The 17,723-nt window shown below is 33.8% G+C and overlaps 1 protein-coding gene across 1 annotated transcript; it reads right to left on the bottom strand.

Annotated features, from left to right (window-relative positions):
- Positions 1 to 4,051: 4,051 nt before the first annotated feature.
- Positions 4,052 to 6,359, bottom strand: LOC21412208 (cytochrome P450 71D11). The gene is made up of 2 exons (XM_024174125.1): positions 5,382 to 6,359; positions 4,052 to 4,791 (listed from the first exon to the last, which is right to left on the bottom strand). Exons 1-2 carry the CDS (start codon positions 6,288 to 6,290, stop codon positions 4,147 to 4,149), a joined length of 1,554 nt encoding a protein of 517 aa, XP_024029893.1. The 5' UTR covers positions 6,291 to 6,359; the 3' UTR covers positions 4,052 to 4,146.
- Between the last annotated feature and the right edge of the window lie 11,364 nt (positions 6,360 to 17,723).

The raw sequence follows: 17,723 nt of genomic DNA, 5'->3' as shown, positions 1-17,723 counted from the left end.
GACGCTTAATTTTACGACGGTAAATATGGACCTCAACACTATTATGAGCCCGTAAAGTGAGGTAAAGTAAAGTTTACTAAAAGTGTATTATGGATGATAATTTGATTTATTATTAAAACTAATTAATTAAATTATCTAAGACTTAGAATATTGTTAAGGAAGTTAATTAATTACTAAGATTAATTAACTAACTTATGTATACTTAGTATATGAATAAAAGGGTTAATTAATTACCAAAATTAGTTAACTAAATTATTAGACTTATTATAAGGATAAGATAATTAATATAATTATTAATTTAGCACAAATTTGTAATGGCAATTAAGGAAAATAAGATTTTGAGGATTTAATAAATTGATCCTTATAGTAAATTATCCTTCATTAAAGGAAAGGAATACATACCTTAAGTAAAGGGTTAGATTTTCTTCATAAGTTGCTAAAATAGAATAGCAAATGACAGATAATTTCACACTCTCAATGGGTGTTCATTTTCAGAAGTAAGCAAGTAAGAGAATAGGCTGTTTGGCGAAGAGTGGATTCCAGCTCTGTAAATCAGGTAAGTAGGAATCTCGCCTACAGTATGAATAGATTTTAAAGAGAAAGTTACACATGTTATATATGCATGTTTATGCTTTAAGTATTGTATGCGATGTTATGTCATGCTGTATACACATAAACAGCGCACATGAATTATATGTGTTTGAGTTAATTTAATATTATGTATACTATGCTAGATCATACTGCATACACTTAAGCAGTGCACATGAAGTATATGTATTTGAGTACATTCTATGTTATAGTATGCTTTGCTATGTCATATTGCATACACCTTAATAAGTCAAGAGGAACTTATAAGAATAATTATCAGTTGAGTGCCGTACCAGCCTCCACAAGGGAGGTATGCTCCACAAGGGAGAAACAGAAAATAACAATAATGTCCTCCGACTCAAGGGAGGCATTCAAGTTATAATCACGGTGTCGTGGGGGACCTTGCAAACCCTCACGTTCCGATGATTGCGCGCAAGTGGTACGCGAGCACTCGGGCCCATCAGTAAGAAAGATAAGATAAGATAATAAGATTATGATAAGACATCATAATTAAGCATAATCAGCTCATGCATATTTATTCATGTGTACTTACAGTTATTTTGTGAGATATAGTTCCTACTTGCTGAGCGAAAGCTCAATCAGATATGTTCATGCTGTAGGTAAGAAACCTATCAGCAATTCTTGAAGGGCAATGGCAAGCGGCGGACGAATGGTGGAGATGGGAATGGATACCGCTCACGCAGTTATCTTCCGCAATAAGTTTAAGAAAAATCATGTATATGTATATATGATTTAAAGATTTCAAGCATGTATGTTTAAAAAGTATAGGTATATGATTTAAAGTTTTAGAACGTTGCAACAGAGCATGCAACAAATAAATAAATTTTAAACATGACGATTTAAATGATTGATTTTAAAAGGGCTTTAAGATGTACTTGAATTTAAGATTTCTCATGAAATCCGTTTTAAAGTCAAAATTAAATGGCCCGATTGAATTGGCTAGTTTTAGAAAGGCTTTTAAAGAGCATTTGAAATAAGAGTTCAAATGCTGCTCTGTTTGAAAGATATTTTTAGAACGTTTTATCTTTAACTGAAATTAAGAAAAGCTTTAAGAAATTTAGTGATTCACTTATTTGAAATTATTATTACAAATTATGAAAGTATTCTTTCTTATATTAAAAAAAAAAATGTTCCGCAAATTTTAAGAAACCCCAGTAAGTACAAGTTAAAAAGTTAGTAATAGTGGCGGCCTCAAAGGAGGGTCGTCACAATATATTTGGGACAATTAACTTGTTTAGTTTGAATCTTATGAAAGCATGGTAGATTTTGAAACTGTTGCACATCTACAAGTCTACTACATCTAACTACTAAGTAAGTATATGAAATATGAGGATATTATGCAGCGGAAATTGAATATACATACCCAGATTACTGCTTTGATATTGTTAATTGCTAGCGAAAAGCCCCGAGATTTCTGCATACCAAACGCCCGGGATTTCTTCATGTCCCTGCCAAAGAAAAGTCGTTTCCACTGTGGGAAATTGACATCATAATTTTGCCTATATTATAACTTCCTCATTCAGAAGCAGGGGAAAACAGAGCAAAACAAAACAAAACGGGTAAAAGAAGAACAGGGCAAAACAGGACAAAACAGAGTAAACAGAGCAACACAGTGACAGGTACGAAACAAATTAAGCACTATTTATATATGAACTTTTGGTATTGGACAATTATAATGAAAAACATATGTGACAGAGTAGTACATAGATATGAAGAGTATTCAATGCAACATTACATACATCACCTATGGTCTAATTATTAAAACGCTTCCCTTATTGTAAAACTAAAATCATAGGACAAGTGCATAAAGAAAAAAGTTCAATATCATCTTCCTTGTTGACCTCAAATATTTGGAGAAAGGTAAGGACTGGGAATCAGGTAGAATTCTTTCTTTCTCGTAACTGTGACTCTTAAACTCTCAGTCATGTCTAGATCTCATCGCTCCGATTCCTCGGGATGTTTCCAATCCAAACGATACAACAATTGTTTAAGTGGAAGCTCAACATTTGGTGTGGCTTGACAGATGGTTTTGAAGAAGATCTTTTGGTTTTTGATGATCTTTTTAGCGTGTTTAACACCGTAAACACAAAGAAGAATGAGCTGATCAGAAGTAAACTAATGACTCGTAAACTAATACTTGTAAACGAAATGCCATTTGTTATTTGTCGAATACGACACAAAATGCGCATATTTTACGCATTTGCCTCCAGTAATCTCCATATCTCGCAAAAGCAATGCCTACAGCACCATAAGATATGGTGTTCGGGGTGAGTTGATATGGCCTTTAAGCGAAGATTGTGTCCTGCGTTTTCATAACTTCTTTTGCCGGCTTCTGGTGCAGAGACAACAATCGTAGAAACTTCACCAAGCTGGAGGTGCATTATAGGCCCATGAAAGTTGGCTAAGTCTCTCTCAGGCGATGATAAGGCAAAAGAACCTATAATTTGGCGCACCTTGCCAATTAGGGAAATTCGATTTGCCCCCGTTAAATTTATGAATACCGCCATTAAATCAAATAAATTTGTATAGTTTTAAAATTACCATAAAACCTCGTTCAAAATACACACACCTAGATTATAGATGGAAACATATTAAAAAAAGAAAAAAGAAAAAACGCTCATATCTTCTTCAATCCTATTTTCATGAGATCCCGCCTTGATAAGCAGATTATAAACTGTATACGGACGCAGTGGCAAAATTTTGACTCATAGCTCTATGATAAAAAAAATGGTTCATCGATCTCAACATCCAAATTAAATCATTATACGGGACAACATTTCAAAGTTGTCAGCAAATGAAATTCTTGTAAAATTTCGCATCAGTTGCTACTGTTGGGAAAAAGAAAAAAAAAAACAAAACCAAAAATTTTGGCAGACAAGTAAATGATATTTGAGATAAGACATTGAATTTACAAATGATTGATTTACGTTACTAGGATTTCACCATTTTTTGTTTTCCAGTCGAGTTTTGATAGGGGATAAAAAAGGTTAAAATCGGTGTTGTGTAAAGGATATCTATAGCAAGATAAATTTTCAAAATTTTTAATACAAAAATATAATTTTTGTGAGAACATTTATAAAATTTGTGGGGGCAACGGGCAAATATAACCATTATTGGTAGCTTCCAAGGACCTGGTGGTAGTTTTTGAGTCGAAACACTATTCGGAGACTTGGAGTATCAAATGCTTCAAGTGTGAAATTTTTTAAACTACTTTTTACGTTTTTCCTTTTTCCATCATTTGTAAAATTTCCTCTCCGGAGAGATTTTGGGTTTTTAATTGATAATAAATAAAAACGAAACAAAACTTACAAAGTCCCTGATTAATCAGCAAAAATGTGATAAACAATAGATGAAACTCTATTTGAAGGGATGCTCGTAGATATCATGCATGCCATTTTATGGATCTCAAAAACATCTTCACGCAGCATATAGTAATGGTTTTCTGGTTTTTATTAATGATAGCAGCGGATAATGTTTCAAGAAGGCAAAAAAACAAAACAACTTAATTACTAGTGTAAGAATATAATAAATTACAAGTTACTTTGTGCTCCTAGAGATTTTTCCAATAGGTGACAGATCATAAGTAATGGGAATCAAGTACAAATCATCTTTTCTCCTAACTGTGACACCAAACAACTCAGTCATGTTCAAGTCTTCATGTTTCATTCCATTGGGAAGTCTCCAATCAAAATGGTAAAGAAACATTGCAAGAGGAAGCTCAACATTGATCAAACCGAACGACATGCCGGGGCATATTCTCCTTCCAGCCCCAAATGGTATATACTCAAAATTTGTTCCTTTATAATCAATAGAGCTATCAAGAAACCTTTCTGGTATAAAACTCTCAGGTTCCGTCCAATATTTAGGATCTCTTCCTATTGCCCATGCATTAACTATGACCTGGGTTTTCACTGGTATCTCATAGCCATTAATCTCACACTTCTCTCTACATTCTCTTGGAAGTAATAATGGAGCAGAAGGGTGTAACCTCAATGTCTCCTTAACAATGCATTTCAAATATTTCATCTCACTAAGCACGGTTTCATCGACAGACCCTTTTCTACTAAAGACTTGCCTCACCTCATTTTGAGCTTTTTCCATCACTTTTGGATTCTTTATCATTTCTACCATTGCCCAATCTACAGCCGTAGCAGATGTCTCACTTCCAGCAGAAAAGATATCCTGAAAGTTCATGAGTAGTGTTATGCCATTGAAATTCAATATAATTCCCTATTGCATACAATTGAACCAAAAAATCAGGTGCAAAAAAAAAAAAAAAAAAACAAACATAATTTTTCTTGGTCAACAATGCACTACACTAAATGGAAGGCTTAAATAAGTCATATCTTTAGAACAACTCACTACAAGAGAACATTCTTTTAATAATAGTTAGTCATAGCGTTTCTGAGAAAACGTTACCTCAGGTCTATATAATAGCGTTTATAAATAGATATAATATGTTTGTGTACATATATATATATATATTAAAAGTTCATGAAAACAACATGTCTAAAGAGCTATAAGATCTCAATTCTGTAGCGTTTCTCATAGCGCTCCCAGAACCTTATATTTTCTTACGACTTTTAATAGCGCCTGATGTCCTAGCAGTTCACAAAACGTTATTGGTAGTGCTTAATAGCGTTTTTGGTAAGCAATTGATAATAAAATTTGTTGTAGTGACTAGTGTTAATTGAAGCTATAGGAGTGTAAACATGTGTTTATCTTTTAGTTCAGAGGATAGAATGCTGAAAACTAAAATTGAATATGCTTACCCAAATAACCGATTTGATATTGTTAGTTGTTAGGGAGAACCCGATTTCACCATTGTTATGAAATTTCAGAAGAACATCAACCAGATCTTCTTGATCTGTTTGACTTTCACTGCTTTTGGTTGTTGACTTCTTGTCATCGTGTTCCTTGATTATCTTTTCCATTATCCTCTCACCCCTATGTTTAACCCACTCGAGTTTAGGCCTTGCACGAGTGATCGCGGCAAGAAAACTAAGAGATGGAAACAACTCCACAATATCAAAACCTCCTGCTACCTTTATAGTTTCCTCAACAATCGATATGAACTCATCATGGTGCTCGCTTTTCTTACCGAAGGCCGCCCGCGACGTTATGCTATAAGACGAATATTTAATCTTCTCAGTGAGATTTATAGCTGATCCAGTATTTGAAGCAATCCATTCCATGAGATTAAACATCTCTTCTTCTCTAATGGGTCTGAAAGATTCTACTCTTGTTGTGCTCAAGAGCTCCTGCATGCAAATTTTCCGCAGCTGTCTCCAATACTCACCATATGGAGAAAAGGCAATGTCTGTACAATCATACAACACGATCTCAGAGAATAGACTCCGGGGCCTAGATGCAAAGATGACATCATGGGTTCTCATCACTTCCTTGGCATACTCTGTTGATGAAACTACTATGGTTAGAAGTTGGCCAAGTCTAAGGTAAATAAAGGGTCCGGGTTTCTCGGCCAAGTCTCTAAGCGCGCGATGTGGTAAAGAGCCGAAAAGCTGGTGGATATTTCCTAGTAACGGTAGTTTCCATGGTCCTGGCGGTAGTTTTGAATCTGAGCTGGTGGTTTTGGCTCTTTTGATAAGTATGTTCAACACCATAAACAGGAAGACGAAGGAGGTGAAAAGGATCCAGAAAGAGGGTAGTTTGAGCTCCATGAAGAATGTGCAAATGTCCTTGCTTGAAGTTGTGATTCTTTTTGCCTTATAGTAGAATACTTGGTGTCAATATTGTGGAGATATGTATTGTGTGAATATAATTTTCATTAAGGAATTCCAATGAGTTTAGATATGTATTGTGTGAAGATAATGTTAATTAAGGAATTCCAATGACTTTTCTCTTATTTACTTGGCACAAGATTCTCCAACGATTAAGAAAGGAGGAGGCTGCGGTCCGAATAAGCCCAAAAAATTTTAATCACAAAAGCCTAAAATGTGTCGCTATCTCCACTTGCCAAGTTGCATACCGTCTTTGACAAAATGTGCACCGTATCATAGTTTTTGCCATTTGGTGATCATTGCTAATTTGGCAAAGTCAAAAGAACTTATTATTGAATTATAAGTTGGTTTTTATTTTTCAATTTAAAGAATGTGGGATTCAGGTTTATTTTTATCCTTTACACTTATATTTGGGACAATTAACTTGTTTAGTTTGAATCTTATGAAAGCATGGTAGATTTTGAAAATGTTGCACATCTACAAGTCTACTACATCTACTAACTACTAAGCAAGTATATGAAATATGAGGATATTATGCAGCGGAAATTGAATATACTTACCCAGGTTACTGCTTTGATATTGTTAATTGCTAGCGAAAAGCCAAGGTCATTGTTAGAAAACTTTAGAAGAACATCTACCAGATCTTCTGTGACTGTTTCACTTTCACCACTTTTTGCTGTTGGCTTCTGCTCCTTGTGTTCCTTATGTTTCTTTAATGATTTAGAATTATGCCATTCTTATCTGTAAATAGTTTTTAACTCCATTGACATAATTTAGAAGGTGCAGACGGGACACGTGACCTGTAATATATTTTTATATGTCCTCAAAATGTGCGTTTATATAATAATAATAATAATAATAGCAAAAATGATAATGATAATAATAATAATAATATATATTAAAAATGTGCATCATTCAGTTCTATATTAAAAAGTGGTTACATCTTTGAGTCATCTTAAATTTTTCAGGATCTTTTTCCTATGATTGTGTTTTGTATGTTTATAAGTCAAATTTTGTTAACCACAAGTAAATCAATATTCTTATACATATTCCTTTTTTTTTTTTTTTGAATGAAGTCTTAATATCATAGTTACTATGTACCTAATACGTGACTATTTTTTTTTTTAAATTGAAACATTCAAGAGTAAAATTTTACGGAATACGTGATGGAATAAACAATATTAAGTTATGGTAATGTTGATAACTCATGTGTAATGTTTCATAAATTGGGGGCTAATTGTTATTACATAATGAACTTGGAAAATTTGGTCTGTAGCCAAGTCTAAATGATAACGATTTGGATCCCCGAAAAAATAAATAAAAAAATAAAGAATACAGGACTTGGAAAGCTGTAAACGACATAACTGTTTCTTATTTCTACTAGCTTTTGTTGCCCAATACGACACAAAATCTGGAAACAGCAAAAATGACACTGACACAACTCAATATCGTAAAATGGTATTCGTAGGAATCTATGAAATAAAAATTTAGACGTAACAAGACGATATGTGATAATACATCTTTCTTAAAAATTATATTACCTTCTATCACTTTTCCAGTAATATAATTTTCGTTGATTACTGCATACTAAATGTCCTAAGATTTCTTCATGTCCCTGTCAAAGAAAAGTCGTTTCCACTGTGGGAAATTGACAACATAATTTTTCCTATATTATAACTTCCTCATTCTGAAGCAGGGGAAAACAGAGCAAAACAAGACAAAACAGGTAAAACAAAAACAGGGCAAATCAGGACAAAACAGAGTTAAAACAGGCAAAACAGAGCAACACAGTGACAGGTACGAAACAAATTGAGCACTATTTATATATGAACTTTTGGTATTGGACAATTATTGTGAAAAATATGTGTGACAGAGTAGTACAAAGATATGAAAAGTATTCAATGCAACATTGCATACATGACCTATGGTCTAATTATTAAAACCCTTCCCTTATTGTAAAACTAAAAGCATAGGACAAGTATATAAAGAAAAATGTTCAATATCATCTTCCTTGTTGACCTCAAATATTTGGAGAAAGGTAAGGACTGGGAATCAGATAGAATTCTTTTTTTCTCCTAACTGTGACTCTTAAACTCTCAATCATGTCTAGATCTCCTCGCTCCGAATCCTCGGGATGTTTCCAATCTAAAAGATACAACAATTGTATAAGTGGAAGCTCAACATTTGGTGTGGCTTGACAGATGGTTTTGAAGAACATCTTTTCGTTTTCGATGATCTTTTTAGCGTGTCTAACACTGTAAACACATAGAGGAATGAGCAGATCAGAAGTAAACTAATGACTCGTAAACAATAAAGGACTCGTAAACTAATGCTTGTAAACGAAATGCCATTTGTTATTTGTCAAATAGGACAAAATGCGCATATTTTACGCATTTGCCTCCAGTAATCTCCATATCTCGCAAAAGCAATGCCTACAGCACCATAAGATATGATGTTCGGGGTGAGTTGATGTGGCCTTTAAGCGAAGATTGTGTCATGCGTTTTCATAACTTCTTTTGCCGGCTTCTGGTGTAGAGGCAACAATGGTAGAAACTTCACCAAGCTGGAGGTGCATTATAGGGCCATGAAAGTTGGCTAAGTCTCTCTCAGGCGATGATGAGGCAAAAGAACCTATAATTTGGCGCACCCACTGCGTCGTGGTGGCGGTGCTGTTTGATCATGGTCAGTGGTCTCTCTTCTTTGTCGTCCAACAACTGTTGTCAGCATGGGGCTAATCTGATTAGCTAGCAACTCTTCTAGAACTATCTTGCTTCTGGGCTTGAAATGTGCCATATAGTTATGCTCAAGAAACGTAGCATTTGTCAATACAAACACTTTGTTATTCTGAGGACTATAAAACATACCTCCTATTGTTCCTTTTGGATAGCCCACAAATATGCAGACTTCCGAGCGAGGTTCTAACTTCCCAGTCTTTCCCTTCAACACATGTGCTGGGCACCCCCATATGCGAATGTGTCTCAAACTAGGTTTACGACCATTCTACAACTCTAGGGGTGTTATGGGGATTGACTTAGATGGAACTAAATTCAGAATGTATATTGTTGTTTGCAATGCATATCCCCAAAATGAAGTGGGTAAAGAAGAATAACTTAACATTGATCTCATCATGTCAAGTAAGGTGCGATTTCTTCTTTCAGCTACACCATTTTGTTATGGTGTGCCAGTTGCAGTGAGCTAAGATATTATTCCATTTTCAATCAAATGGTCTTTGAATTCATAATCCAAGTACTCTCTTCCTCGATTCGATCTAAGAGTTTTGATTGATTTGTCGAGTTATTTTTCAGCTTTGGCACGGAATTCTTTAAACTTTTCAAAGGTTTCAGATTTCTTTTGCATCAGATATGCATATCTGAATCTCGAATAATCATCAATAAATGTGACGAAGTATTCATAGCCTCCCCTCACTTTGACATTCAAAGGATCACATACATCGGTATGTATAATTTCAAGGGGTGTCTTTGCCCTTTCACCCTTTGTCGAAAATGGCCTCTTGGTCATTTTTCCTTCTAGACAGGATTCACAAACTGATAGAGTGCCAACCTTTAGCTCTCTCAAAGGACCATCCTTTGCTAGTCTTTCAATCCTATCTATGTTTATATGACCTAGCCTTAGATGCCACAAGTATGTTTCATTTTCGTTAGAAACCTTTCTTCTTTTAGGGGTTGGTTCAGCGACTTTGAACATTTCAGTTTGTAGCATTTCGTTGAATATGGGTTTAACAAAGTAAAGACCATCATCAATAAAATCAGAACAAATATGAATTCCATTCTTAGATAAAGATACAGAGTCAATATCAAAAGAAACTGAAACAAATTGTTCATGCAATCTAGAAACCGAAAGCAAATTCTGTTTGAACTTCGGAATAAAATAAACATTGTCTAACAATAAATATTTATCATTTGCAAAAGACAGTCACACTGTCCTTACTGCCGTCGCTGAGATCCTTGCCCCATTGCCCACTCTTATCTGGAAAGATCCCTCTTCAAGATCCCTGGACGTTTCCAGCATCTGTAAAGAAGTACAAACATGATTAGATGCCCCTGAATCAACTATCCAGGTAGAGAAGTCATTCTCAACTAAACATGTTTCCATGACCAGTAAATCTGATTTATCTTGCTTCTTCACTTTCAGCTCATTGAGGTACTTTTTGCAGTTCCTCTTCCAATGGCCGTCCTGGTTGCAGTGAAAACACTTTCTCTTAGACTTTGGAGCAGCCTTGTTCTGCTTGTTCTTCTAGATCTTCTTCTTCCCTTTGCCCTTATTGTGCCCCTGATTCTTCTTCTTCTTATTCTTTGATGAAGAAGGCCTTTCCTCAGCTGCGTTGGCTTCAGCAACATTTGCCTTGCCTCCCTTATCACCTATAAGGGACTCAAATTGTTGCAGCTCATTTAGGAGCTTAGTCAAGTTATCATTCTTTTGGTTCATCAAATAACTTGTCCTTAATGGAAGAAAATCAGGAGAAAGTGTCTCTAGTATCATGCCAACCTGGGTCTTCTCATCAATTTGAGACCCATTAATTTCAACCTCATTAAGATGATTAATCATCTTAAGCACATGCTCACGTACAGAAGAACCATTCTTCATACGGCCATTCATAACGGCTTTGACAGCAGCGTGTCGGGCTGAATCAGATGGACGTCCAAACATCCTCTGAAGAGAGTCCATAATCTCTCTAGCAGTCACAAGGCCTTCGTGCTGAGTTCTCAGCACCTCATTCATCGCTGCTAACAGGTAACAACGGGCCTTGTTGTTGGCGTTGATCCAGCGATCATATCACTCGGTCAAAGCCCTAGCGGCATTGGCTAGAGGCACTAGAGGACAATCCTTCTTAAGGACAAAATGATAGTTTTCACAGATCAAGAGGACATTCAAAATCTTTTGCCATGTCTTTTTCCTTATTATTTGGATCAGTATTCAATCCAAATGTTATATATATATATTACTTTGTTTGTTAGTAAATCCTACTTTTTTAATGTACTTTTCGTTACCTATCACACTTTTCCATGATTTTGTATTATCGTTAATTTTTGATATTTTTACTCCAACTATTTAAATTGAGATTTATTTATTTATATAATACTTTCTTTTATAAATGTGTTATTCTTTTTTTAATGCCTTTTCCTTTTCCTTTTACTTTTCTCTTCCTTTTGCTTTATTTTAACCTATATTCTTTATTTAGTTTTTATTCTCCTTTTACTTTATATATGTAATATTTAGCATCTTTCTTTTCTCTATTTTTTTTTTATTTTCTTCCTATATGTTTTTTTCTCTTTCTTTTTCTTCATTCACCAGGTAATTCTTGGACAAGTCAATATCTTACTCATATTGCTTATTCTTTATGGCACATACATTATAACCAGTGTGATGGATTGAATATCTTATCAAATTTTAGTGCCTTTATGCAGTTGCCCATAGTAGGTAGACATACAGTGCCTATAAACATATAAGTTTATTTGTTCATCACATGTTGATGAAAAATTGAGTACCTGAGCCATGATTGCTATATAAAAACACTATAATATTCATATTCTATGAATTTGTTTTCATTCTTTCCCTTTTCTTTTGCCCTTTTTTCCTTAGTCTTTTCCCCCCTTTTTGTTCTCCTCTTTTTTCTATTTATTCATTTTTCCACTCACTTACTTATATACATTTTTTCAGGTCTCATTATCTATTGTTTTGCATTCCTTTTGCTCTATTGTTTTCTCAAGCTTCGGCCTTGGTTGGTCCACCTTTCCCATTTAAAGTGTTATTTGCAGCACTGAGGTATTATTAAGACCACTTATTCATACATTTTTAATAAATGTTGTTGACAATAGATGCAGTAATGTTCTATAACAATGTTAATATGCATGGTTTGTTCATCATTATTTGCATCCATATGAGCCTATCTTACATTATTGATACATATTACCTATTTAAAAAGGAGAAAATCGTTTCTTGCTGTTTTTAATGAATATTGGTAACATTTACTTATTTTCATGTCTTTTCCTCCATAAATAAGTACTTATGGTGTATTAGGTGTTTTCTTTATTATTTCCTAATTCACACGTAGACATGTACATGTATATTGGCAATGATGATCATCCTCAATTTTCACATATTAAAGTTTGTTTGATTTGTCCAAAAAGTAGTATGGCTATGTCTTTTCTATTTCAATTTTTACTCAACCTATTCCTTCCTTCTTCGGTTTGCCTTAAAATTCCAAATTACTTATTCATGCTTCTCTTTCTCTATTCCAATCGTTTTCCCTTTTCCATGGCTCTCTACCTTGGTAAAAAATGTTTACATATTATTATTATTACATATACTAAAGGAAAAGAGTGGATCACTGTTCACATAGACTCAGTTTTTTGTTCCCCGTACAGTGGAGCGACGGTTTTGCCCTTTTCAATTCTTTCTTCGATGTATATGTGCTGGGCATTTTGGTCTTTTTATGGCCCGGTTGTGAGCGGATGCTTTTCCTTCTGTCTTCTTATGCCTTCCTTTGCCTTTGTTGTGGGCTTTTCACTCATTTTATGAATGTAGAACATCAAGATCCTTTTCTTTCTCAATCTTTGTCTTTTTTGTCATTTTCATTTTCTCCTTTTCTTCCTTTGTCTTCCTCTAATGCAGTCGTTATGGTTGGCCTTTATTCTTTTAATTATTTTCTCCATGAAAGGAAAAAAAATAGCTTAAAGAAATAAAATCATATCTTTGCTTTTCCTTTTTTTTGTTCAAGTCACCTGACGGTTTATAGACAAATCAACATCTTACTTACAATATATGCATTACAACTAATATGATGGATATAATATTGTGCCAATGTTTGTGCTTTTGTGTAGTTGCCCACAATTGGCAGCCACAAAATGGTCACAAATCTATGAGCTCCTTTATTCATCATATGTTGTTGAAAATATTATGTTTATGAGCCTTCATCGTTGTGTCAAAAACAAATCAGGATTCTTTTCTTTAATTTTTTTCCTTTTATTTGTTCAATTCCTAATTGATTTTATCATTCATTTCTTTATGTTCTTTTAGACCCCTCAACATTTCCTAACTCATTTCTATTTACCTTTGATCTTCTATTTTTCATTACTTATTCATACTTTCATGCATGTCATATTTCTATTCTTTATCCTGCTTATAAATCTTATGCAGCAAAATCTTATTATAGATTATTTTTAATTTGTTTGTTCATTTGTGAAGGGAGAAGTTTAGAAAACGCAAATGCATATGCTAATTCATTCTTTTATATAATATTCGTTAATAAATTCAATTTATCTACTGTTGCCATTTTATTATGTAATTTTATGTGTAATTTGACATAACAGTGTAAATTTTAAATTTCCATCCTTACAAATATTTTAACATTATTTAGTTTATCATGAACATGGAAAGATGAAAATATTATTCTACTTATGTTAAATATATAAAAATGTGAATATGAATATATTTTTTTATCAGTTATTTCATTAGATATTTATTTAGTACATTGCCATCATCTTATTAATATCCTTTATAAATATTATGAACCTTCAATTGTACATATTATAGACAATACCTACTAATTTCATTTGAAAAGTATTACAGTCATGATTACATAAGCTTATTAATCTACAATAATAAAATTATTTATTTTATTATTCGTAATAAATTCTAACATATTATAGTTAATAAAAAATAAATTAATTCATTTAATCTCTCTTTTTCTTTTTGTAACTCCTCCAATGCTTCTATGTTGTAGAAGCAAATGAATAGAAAAAAAAAAAAAAAAAATCAAAAAAGATCATCGTGCCAAAGTCAGCGCATGCAACGTATTGTTTTTCAACAAAGCCATTTACATTAAAAAGAGGATAATTTCTTATAAAAATCTGTTATGTAATGACAATAAATAAAAGTCAAGAACAATTATTGAGCAAAGTTGATTACACATATTGATCCACAATTCGACCAATAAATATCCAAATTATGTAAGAAATATTATATTTAAAGAAATTTTACAAAATATTGCATAAAAATGTGAAATACTCTATAAGAATATGTATATAAATAAATCCATGTTACTATATTGTTTATATTTATTTATGTATATATACATATGTAAACTACATTTACTTTTGTATAATACAAAAATATTACCTGCAGCAAAGCGAGGGTAAAAAACTAGTTCTCTCTAAATAAGAGTTTCAGAGACAATATATTAATCTTGTCTCTGATGGATTTGGAGGGAAAGTTTGCTGCAGAAAATAATTTGGCGGGAAGCTTGTAATAATTTGGGTTTTTCTTCAATGTTGATTCTAGTGGTGGAATTTTGGGCCAGCGTGCAGGCCTGTTGCCCGAATTTTTCGGGCTCAGCGGGCAGGCCCATATGCCGGCCCAACTAAAGTGAAAATTTGGGCTCGTGCTCGAGCAGCCCTAATTTGGGCACCTCGCCGAAGCCCGCCGCCGTGTACTGTCAATCGCCATCCGCCAGATTTTTTTTGAATTTTTCCGGCCAAGCCCGATTTGCCCGAATGCCCGACCCACCCGACTGCCCGAATTGCGAAAACGGTAAAAGTTCCGACTGTTGGTGCCCGACCCGAATTTTGCCCGAATGCCCGACATGCCTGAGTTGCCCAAATGCCCAAAAACCCATCCAACGGCTAGTTTTTTGCCCGAACTAGCCCGAACCCGCCCAAACCCGAACCCGCTGAACCCTAAACTAGTCGTTGCACCTCGAATTTTTTGAAAAAAAAAATCAATTTTTTAATCAAAAAATTTCCCTATAAATACCCCCCATCCTCCACACATTTTTCTCACTCAAACTCTCTCAATCCCTCTCAATTTCTCTCAATCTCTCTTAATTTTTCTCAATCTCTCTCAATCTTTCAAATTTCTATCACAATTTTTCTAAAAACTATCACATTATCCTAAAGCGCTCTCTCTCAAATCGCACTTATTTTTTTATAATGGATCATTTTGGTTATAGTGGTATTCCCGTTGATCCTCAACACAACATGGAAGAAGGACAATTTCCCACTAATGAATTTGTTACGCAAGAATCTACTAATCCGAGCCCTGTTGGACGTACTAGAGGTCGTGGTCGCAATGGTGGTGGGCGTGGAGAAGCGGCGACGGCGAGTGTCAGTGCGACTGCGTCTGCAAGTGTTGCAACCTCTAGAAGAAAATGCAAGCGCATCTCGACAGTTTGGGATCACATCGACATAATTGAGGAGATCGACAATGAAGGTAACACTAAACATATAGCTCAGTGTAAATATTGTTTATCTAAATTATAAGGTGATACTATTCACGACACCACACACTTGAGAAGACACTCTGAAAAGTGTCTTCAAAAGCTTAGCTAATCCAGCGGACCCAAATTCCACCAAACACAATTATCTTTTGATCGCGCAACCGATGGTCTAACTATTTGGAAATACGATCCGTAAGTAGATCGTATAGAAGTTGCACGAATGATAGCTGCTTTAGATCAAACACTTAGTTTTGTAGAGCATCCTAATTGGCAACGATATATTAAGGTTGTACATAATCCTAATGCACAGTTCACTTCAAAAACTACTCTTAGAAAAGATTTATTAAAATTATTTAAAAAAGAAAAATAAGCATTACTAAACCTTTTACACTCGACTAGTACGTGTGTTGCGTTAACAGCAGATATTTAGTCTGTCATTGCCAATAAAGATTATTTAGCTGTAACCAGATATTACTTTAAAAGATTTGATCTAGCTAAGAGAATATTAGGTTTTAAATGTGTTCTAGGATCACATAGTGCCGATTTAATATATAATATTATTTTAAATGTAATTGATGAATTTAGATTAAGAGATAAAGTAATGACTATAACATTAGATAATGCTAGTGCAAATACAAAAGCAATTGAGTTATTTGAAAATGATTTAAGTACTATTTTCCACCAACGTTGTGCATGTTATGTAATCAATTTAATAGTTAAATCCGGTTTAAAAGAAATGGGTAATCACATTAAAAGAATTAGAGATAGTCTTGCATAGATTCAAGGTAGTAACTAAAGACAAGAAGATTGGTTTAGGTTCTTACAAGCATTAAATATACCTCCTAGAGCATTAGCGTTATATATGCCTATAAGATGGAACTCAACTTACATAATGTTTCAACAATGCATCCCCTATAAGGATGCTATAACAAACTATATGTGTGTAAAAGTAAGAGTAGGACATATAGACGCATATGATTGGCAAATTGTCGAAGTTTTGTATCAATTTTTAGGTAGGTTTCATGAAGTGACTCTAAAACTTAGTGGAACATATTACCTAACATCACTTTTAGCTTTAGGAGAACTTTTATGAATTAGTATTTTATTTAACGAATATAGGGACGACCCAATCTTAGCAGTTCCTATCCATTATATGGAAAAGAAATTTATAAAATATTGGTCTAAGTTGCCTTTGTTGTATGGTTTAGGTACTATTTTTTATCCTAGATTAAAATTAGAAGGTTTAGAAAGTGGTTTAGAAAACTTAGGTGAATTTTTAGGCATCAATTGTAAGGACCAATATCCAATAATAAAGAAAAGAATATATTCGATCTATAGTAAATATGAGATTAGGTTTAGAGTACCTCCTAGAGTACATGAACCACAACAACAAGACGAAAACCCGCATTCATTCTTGAATCTTTTCGGGTTAAAGAAGAAGAAAGTGACAGTGGCAGCAGCGGCGGCAGCTTCAACGAGCTTATGGCGTACCTCAGTGAAAGCTTAGTAGTCGACGGTATGGCAGAATCATTTGACTTAGTTCAATGGTGGAGGGCACGGGCATTAACTTGGCTAATCCTAACTCGATTGGCAATGAATATATTTTCGATCTCAGTCTCCACTATCTCATCCGAACAAGCATTCAATAATACAGGAAGAATACTTGAGGAACGCCGGAATGCATTGCAAAGGGATATTGTTGAAGCCTTGGTTTGCATTAAGGATTGGGATCGGGCCGATCAACGTCTACAGGATACAATTTCGCAGGCAAGCCAAGAATGGATCAATGAATTTAATCGATTAATATTTAATTTTGAAGACGATCCTTCAGCTTCAAATTAAATTGTAAATTTGTAATTTGTAAATATATATTTACTTTTGACATTGTATTTGTAATTGTATAACTTTGTAAGTTTTTAAAATTTATAATTCGTCACAAAATGATTGCACTCTTTTTTCCTTGCCAAGCTTTTATTCCAATTGAGTTTTTCTTAGTAAGGTTTTTAACGAGGCAATCATGGATTACGAATTTAATATACATCATTAATATACATGATTAATTTATTTAATTGTATTAATAATTTCTGTTAAATGTTGATTTTAATTTTTATATAATTTTATTATAAAAATTAAAAAAA

The sequence above is a fragment of the Morus notabilis genome, unplaced genomic scaffold (genome assembly GCF_000414095.1).
Source record: "Morus notabilis unplaced genomic scaffold, ASM41409v2 Scaffold623, whole genome shotgun sequence".
NCBI lineage: Eukaryota > Viridiplantae > Streptophyta > Magnoliopsida > Rosales > Moraceae > Morus > Morus notabilis.
This window is presented reverse-complemented; position numbering and strand designations above follow the sequence as displayed.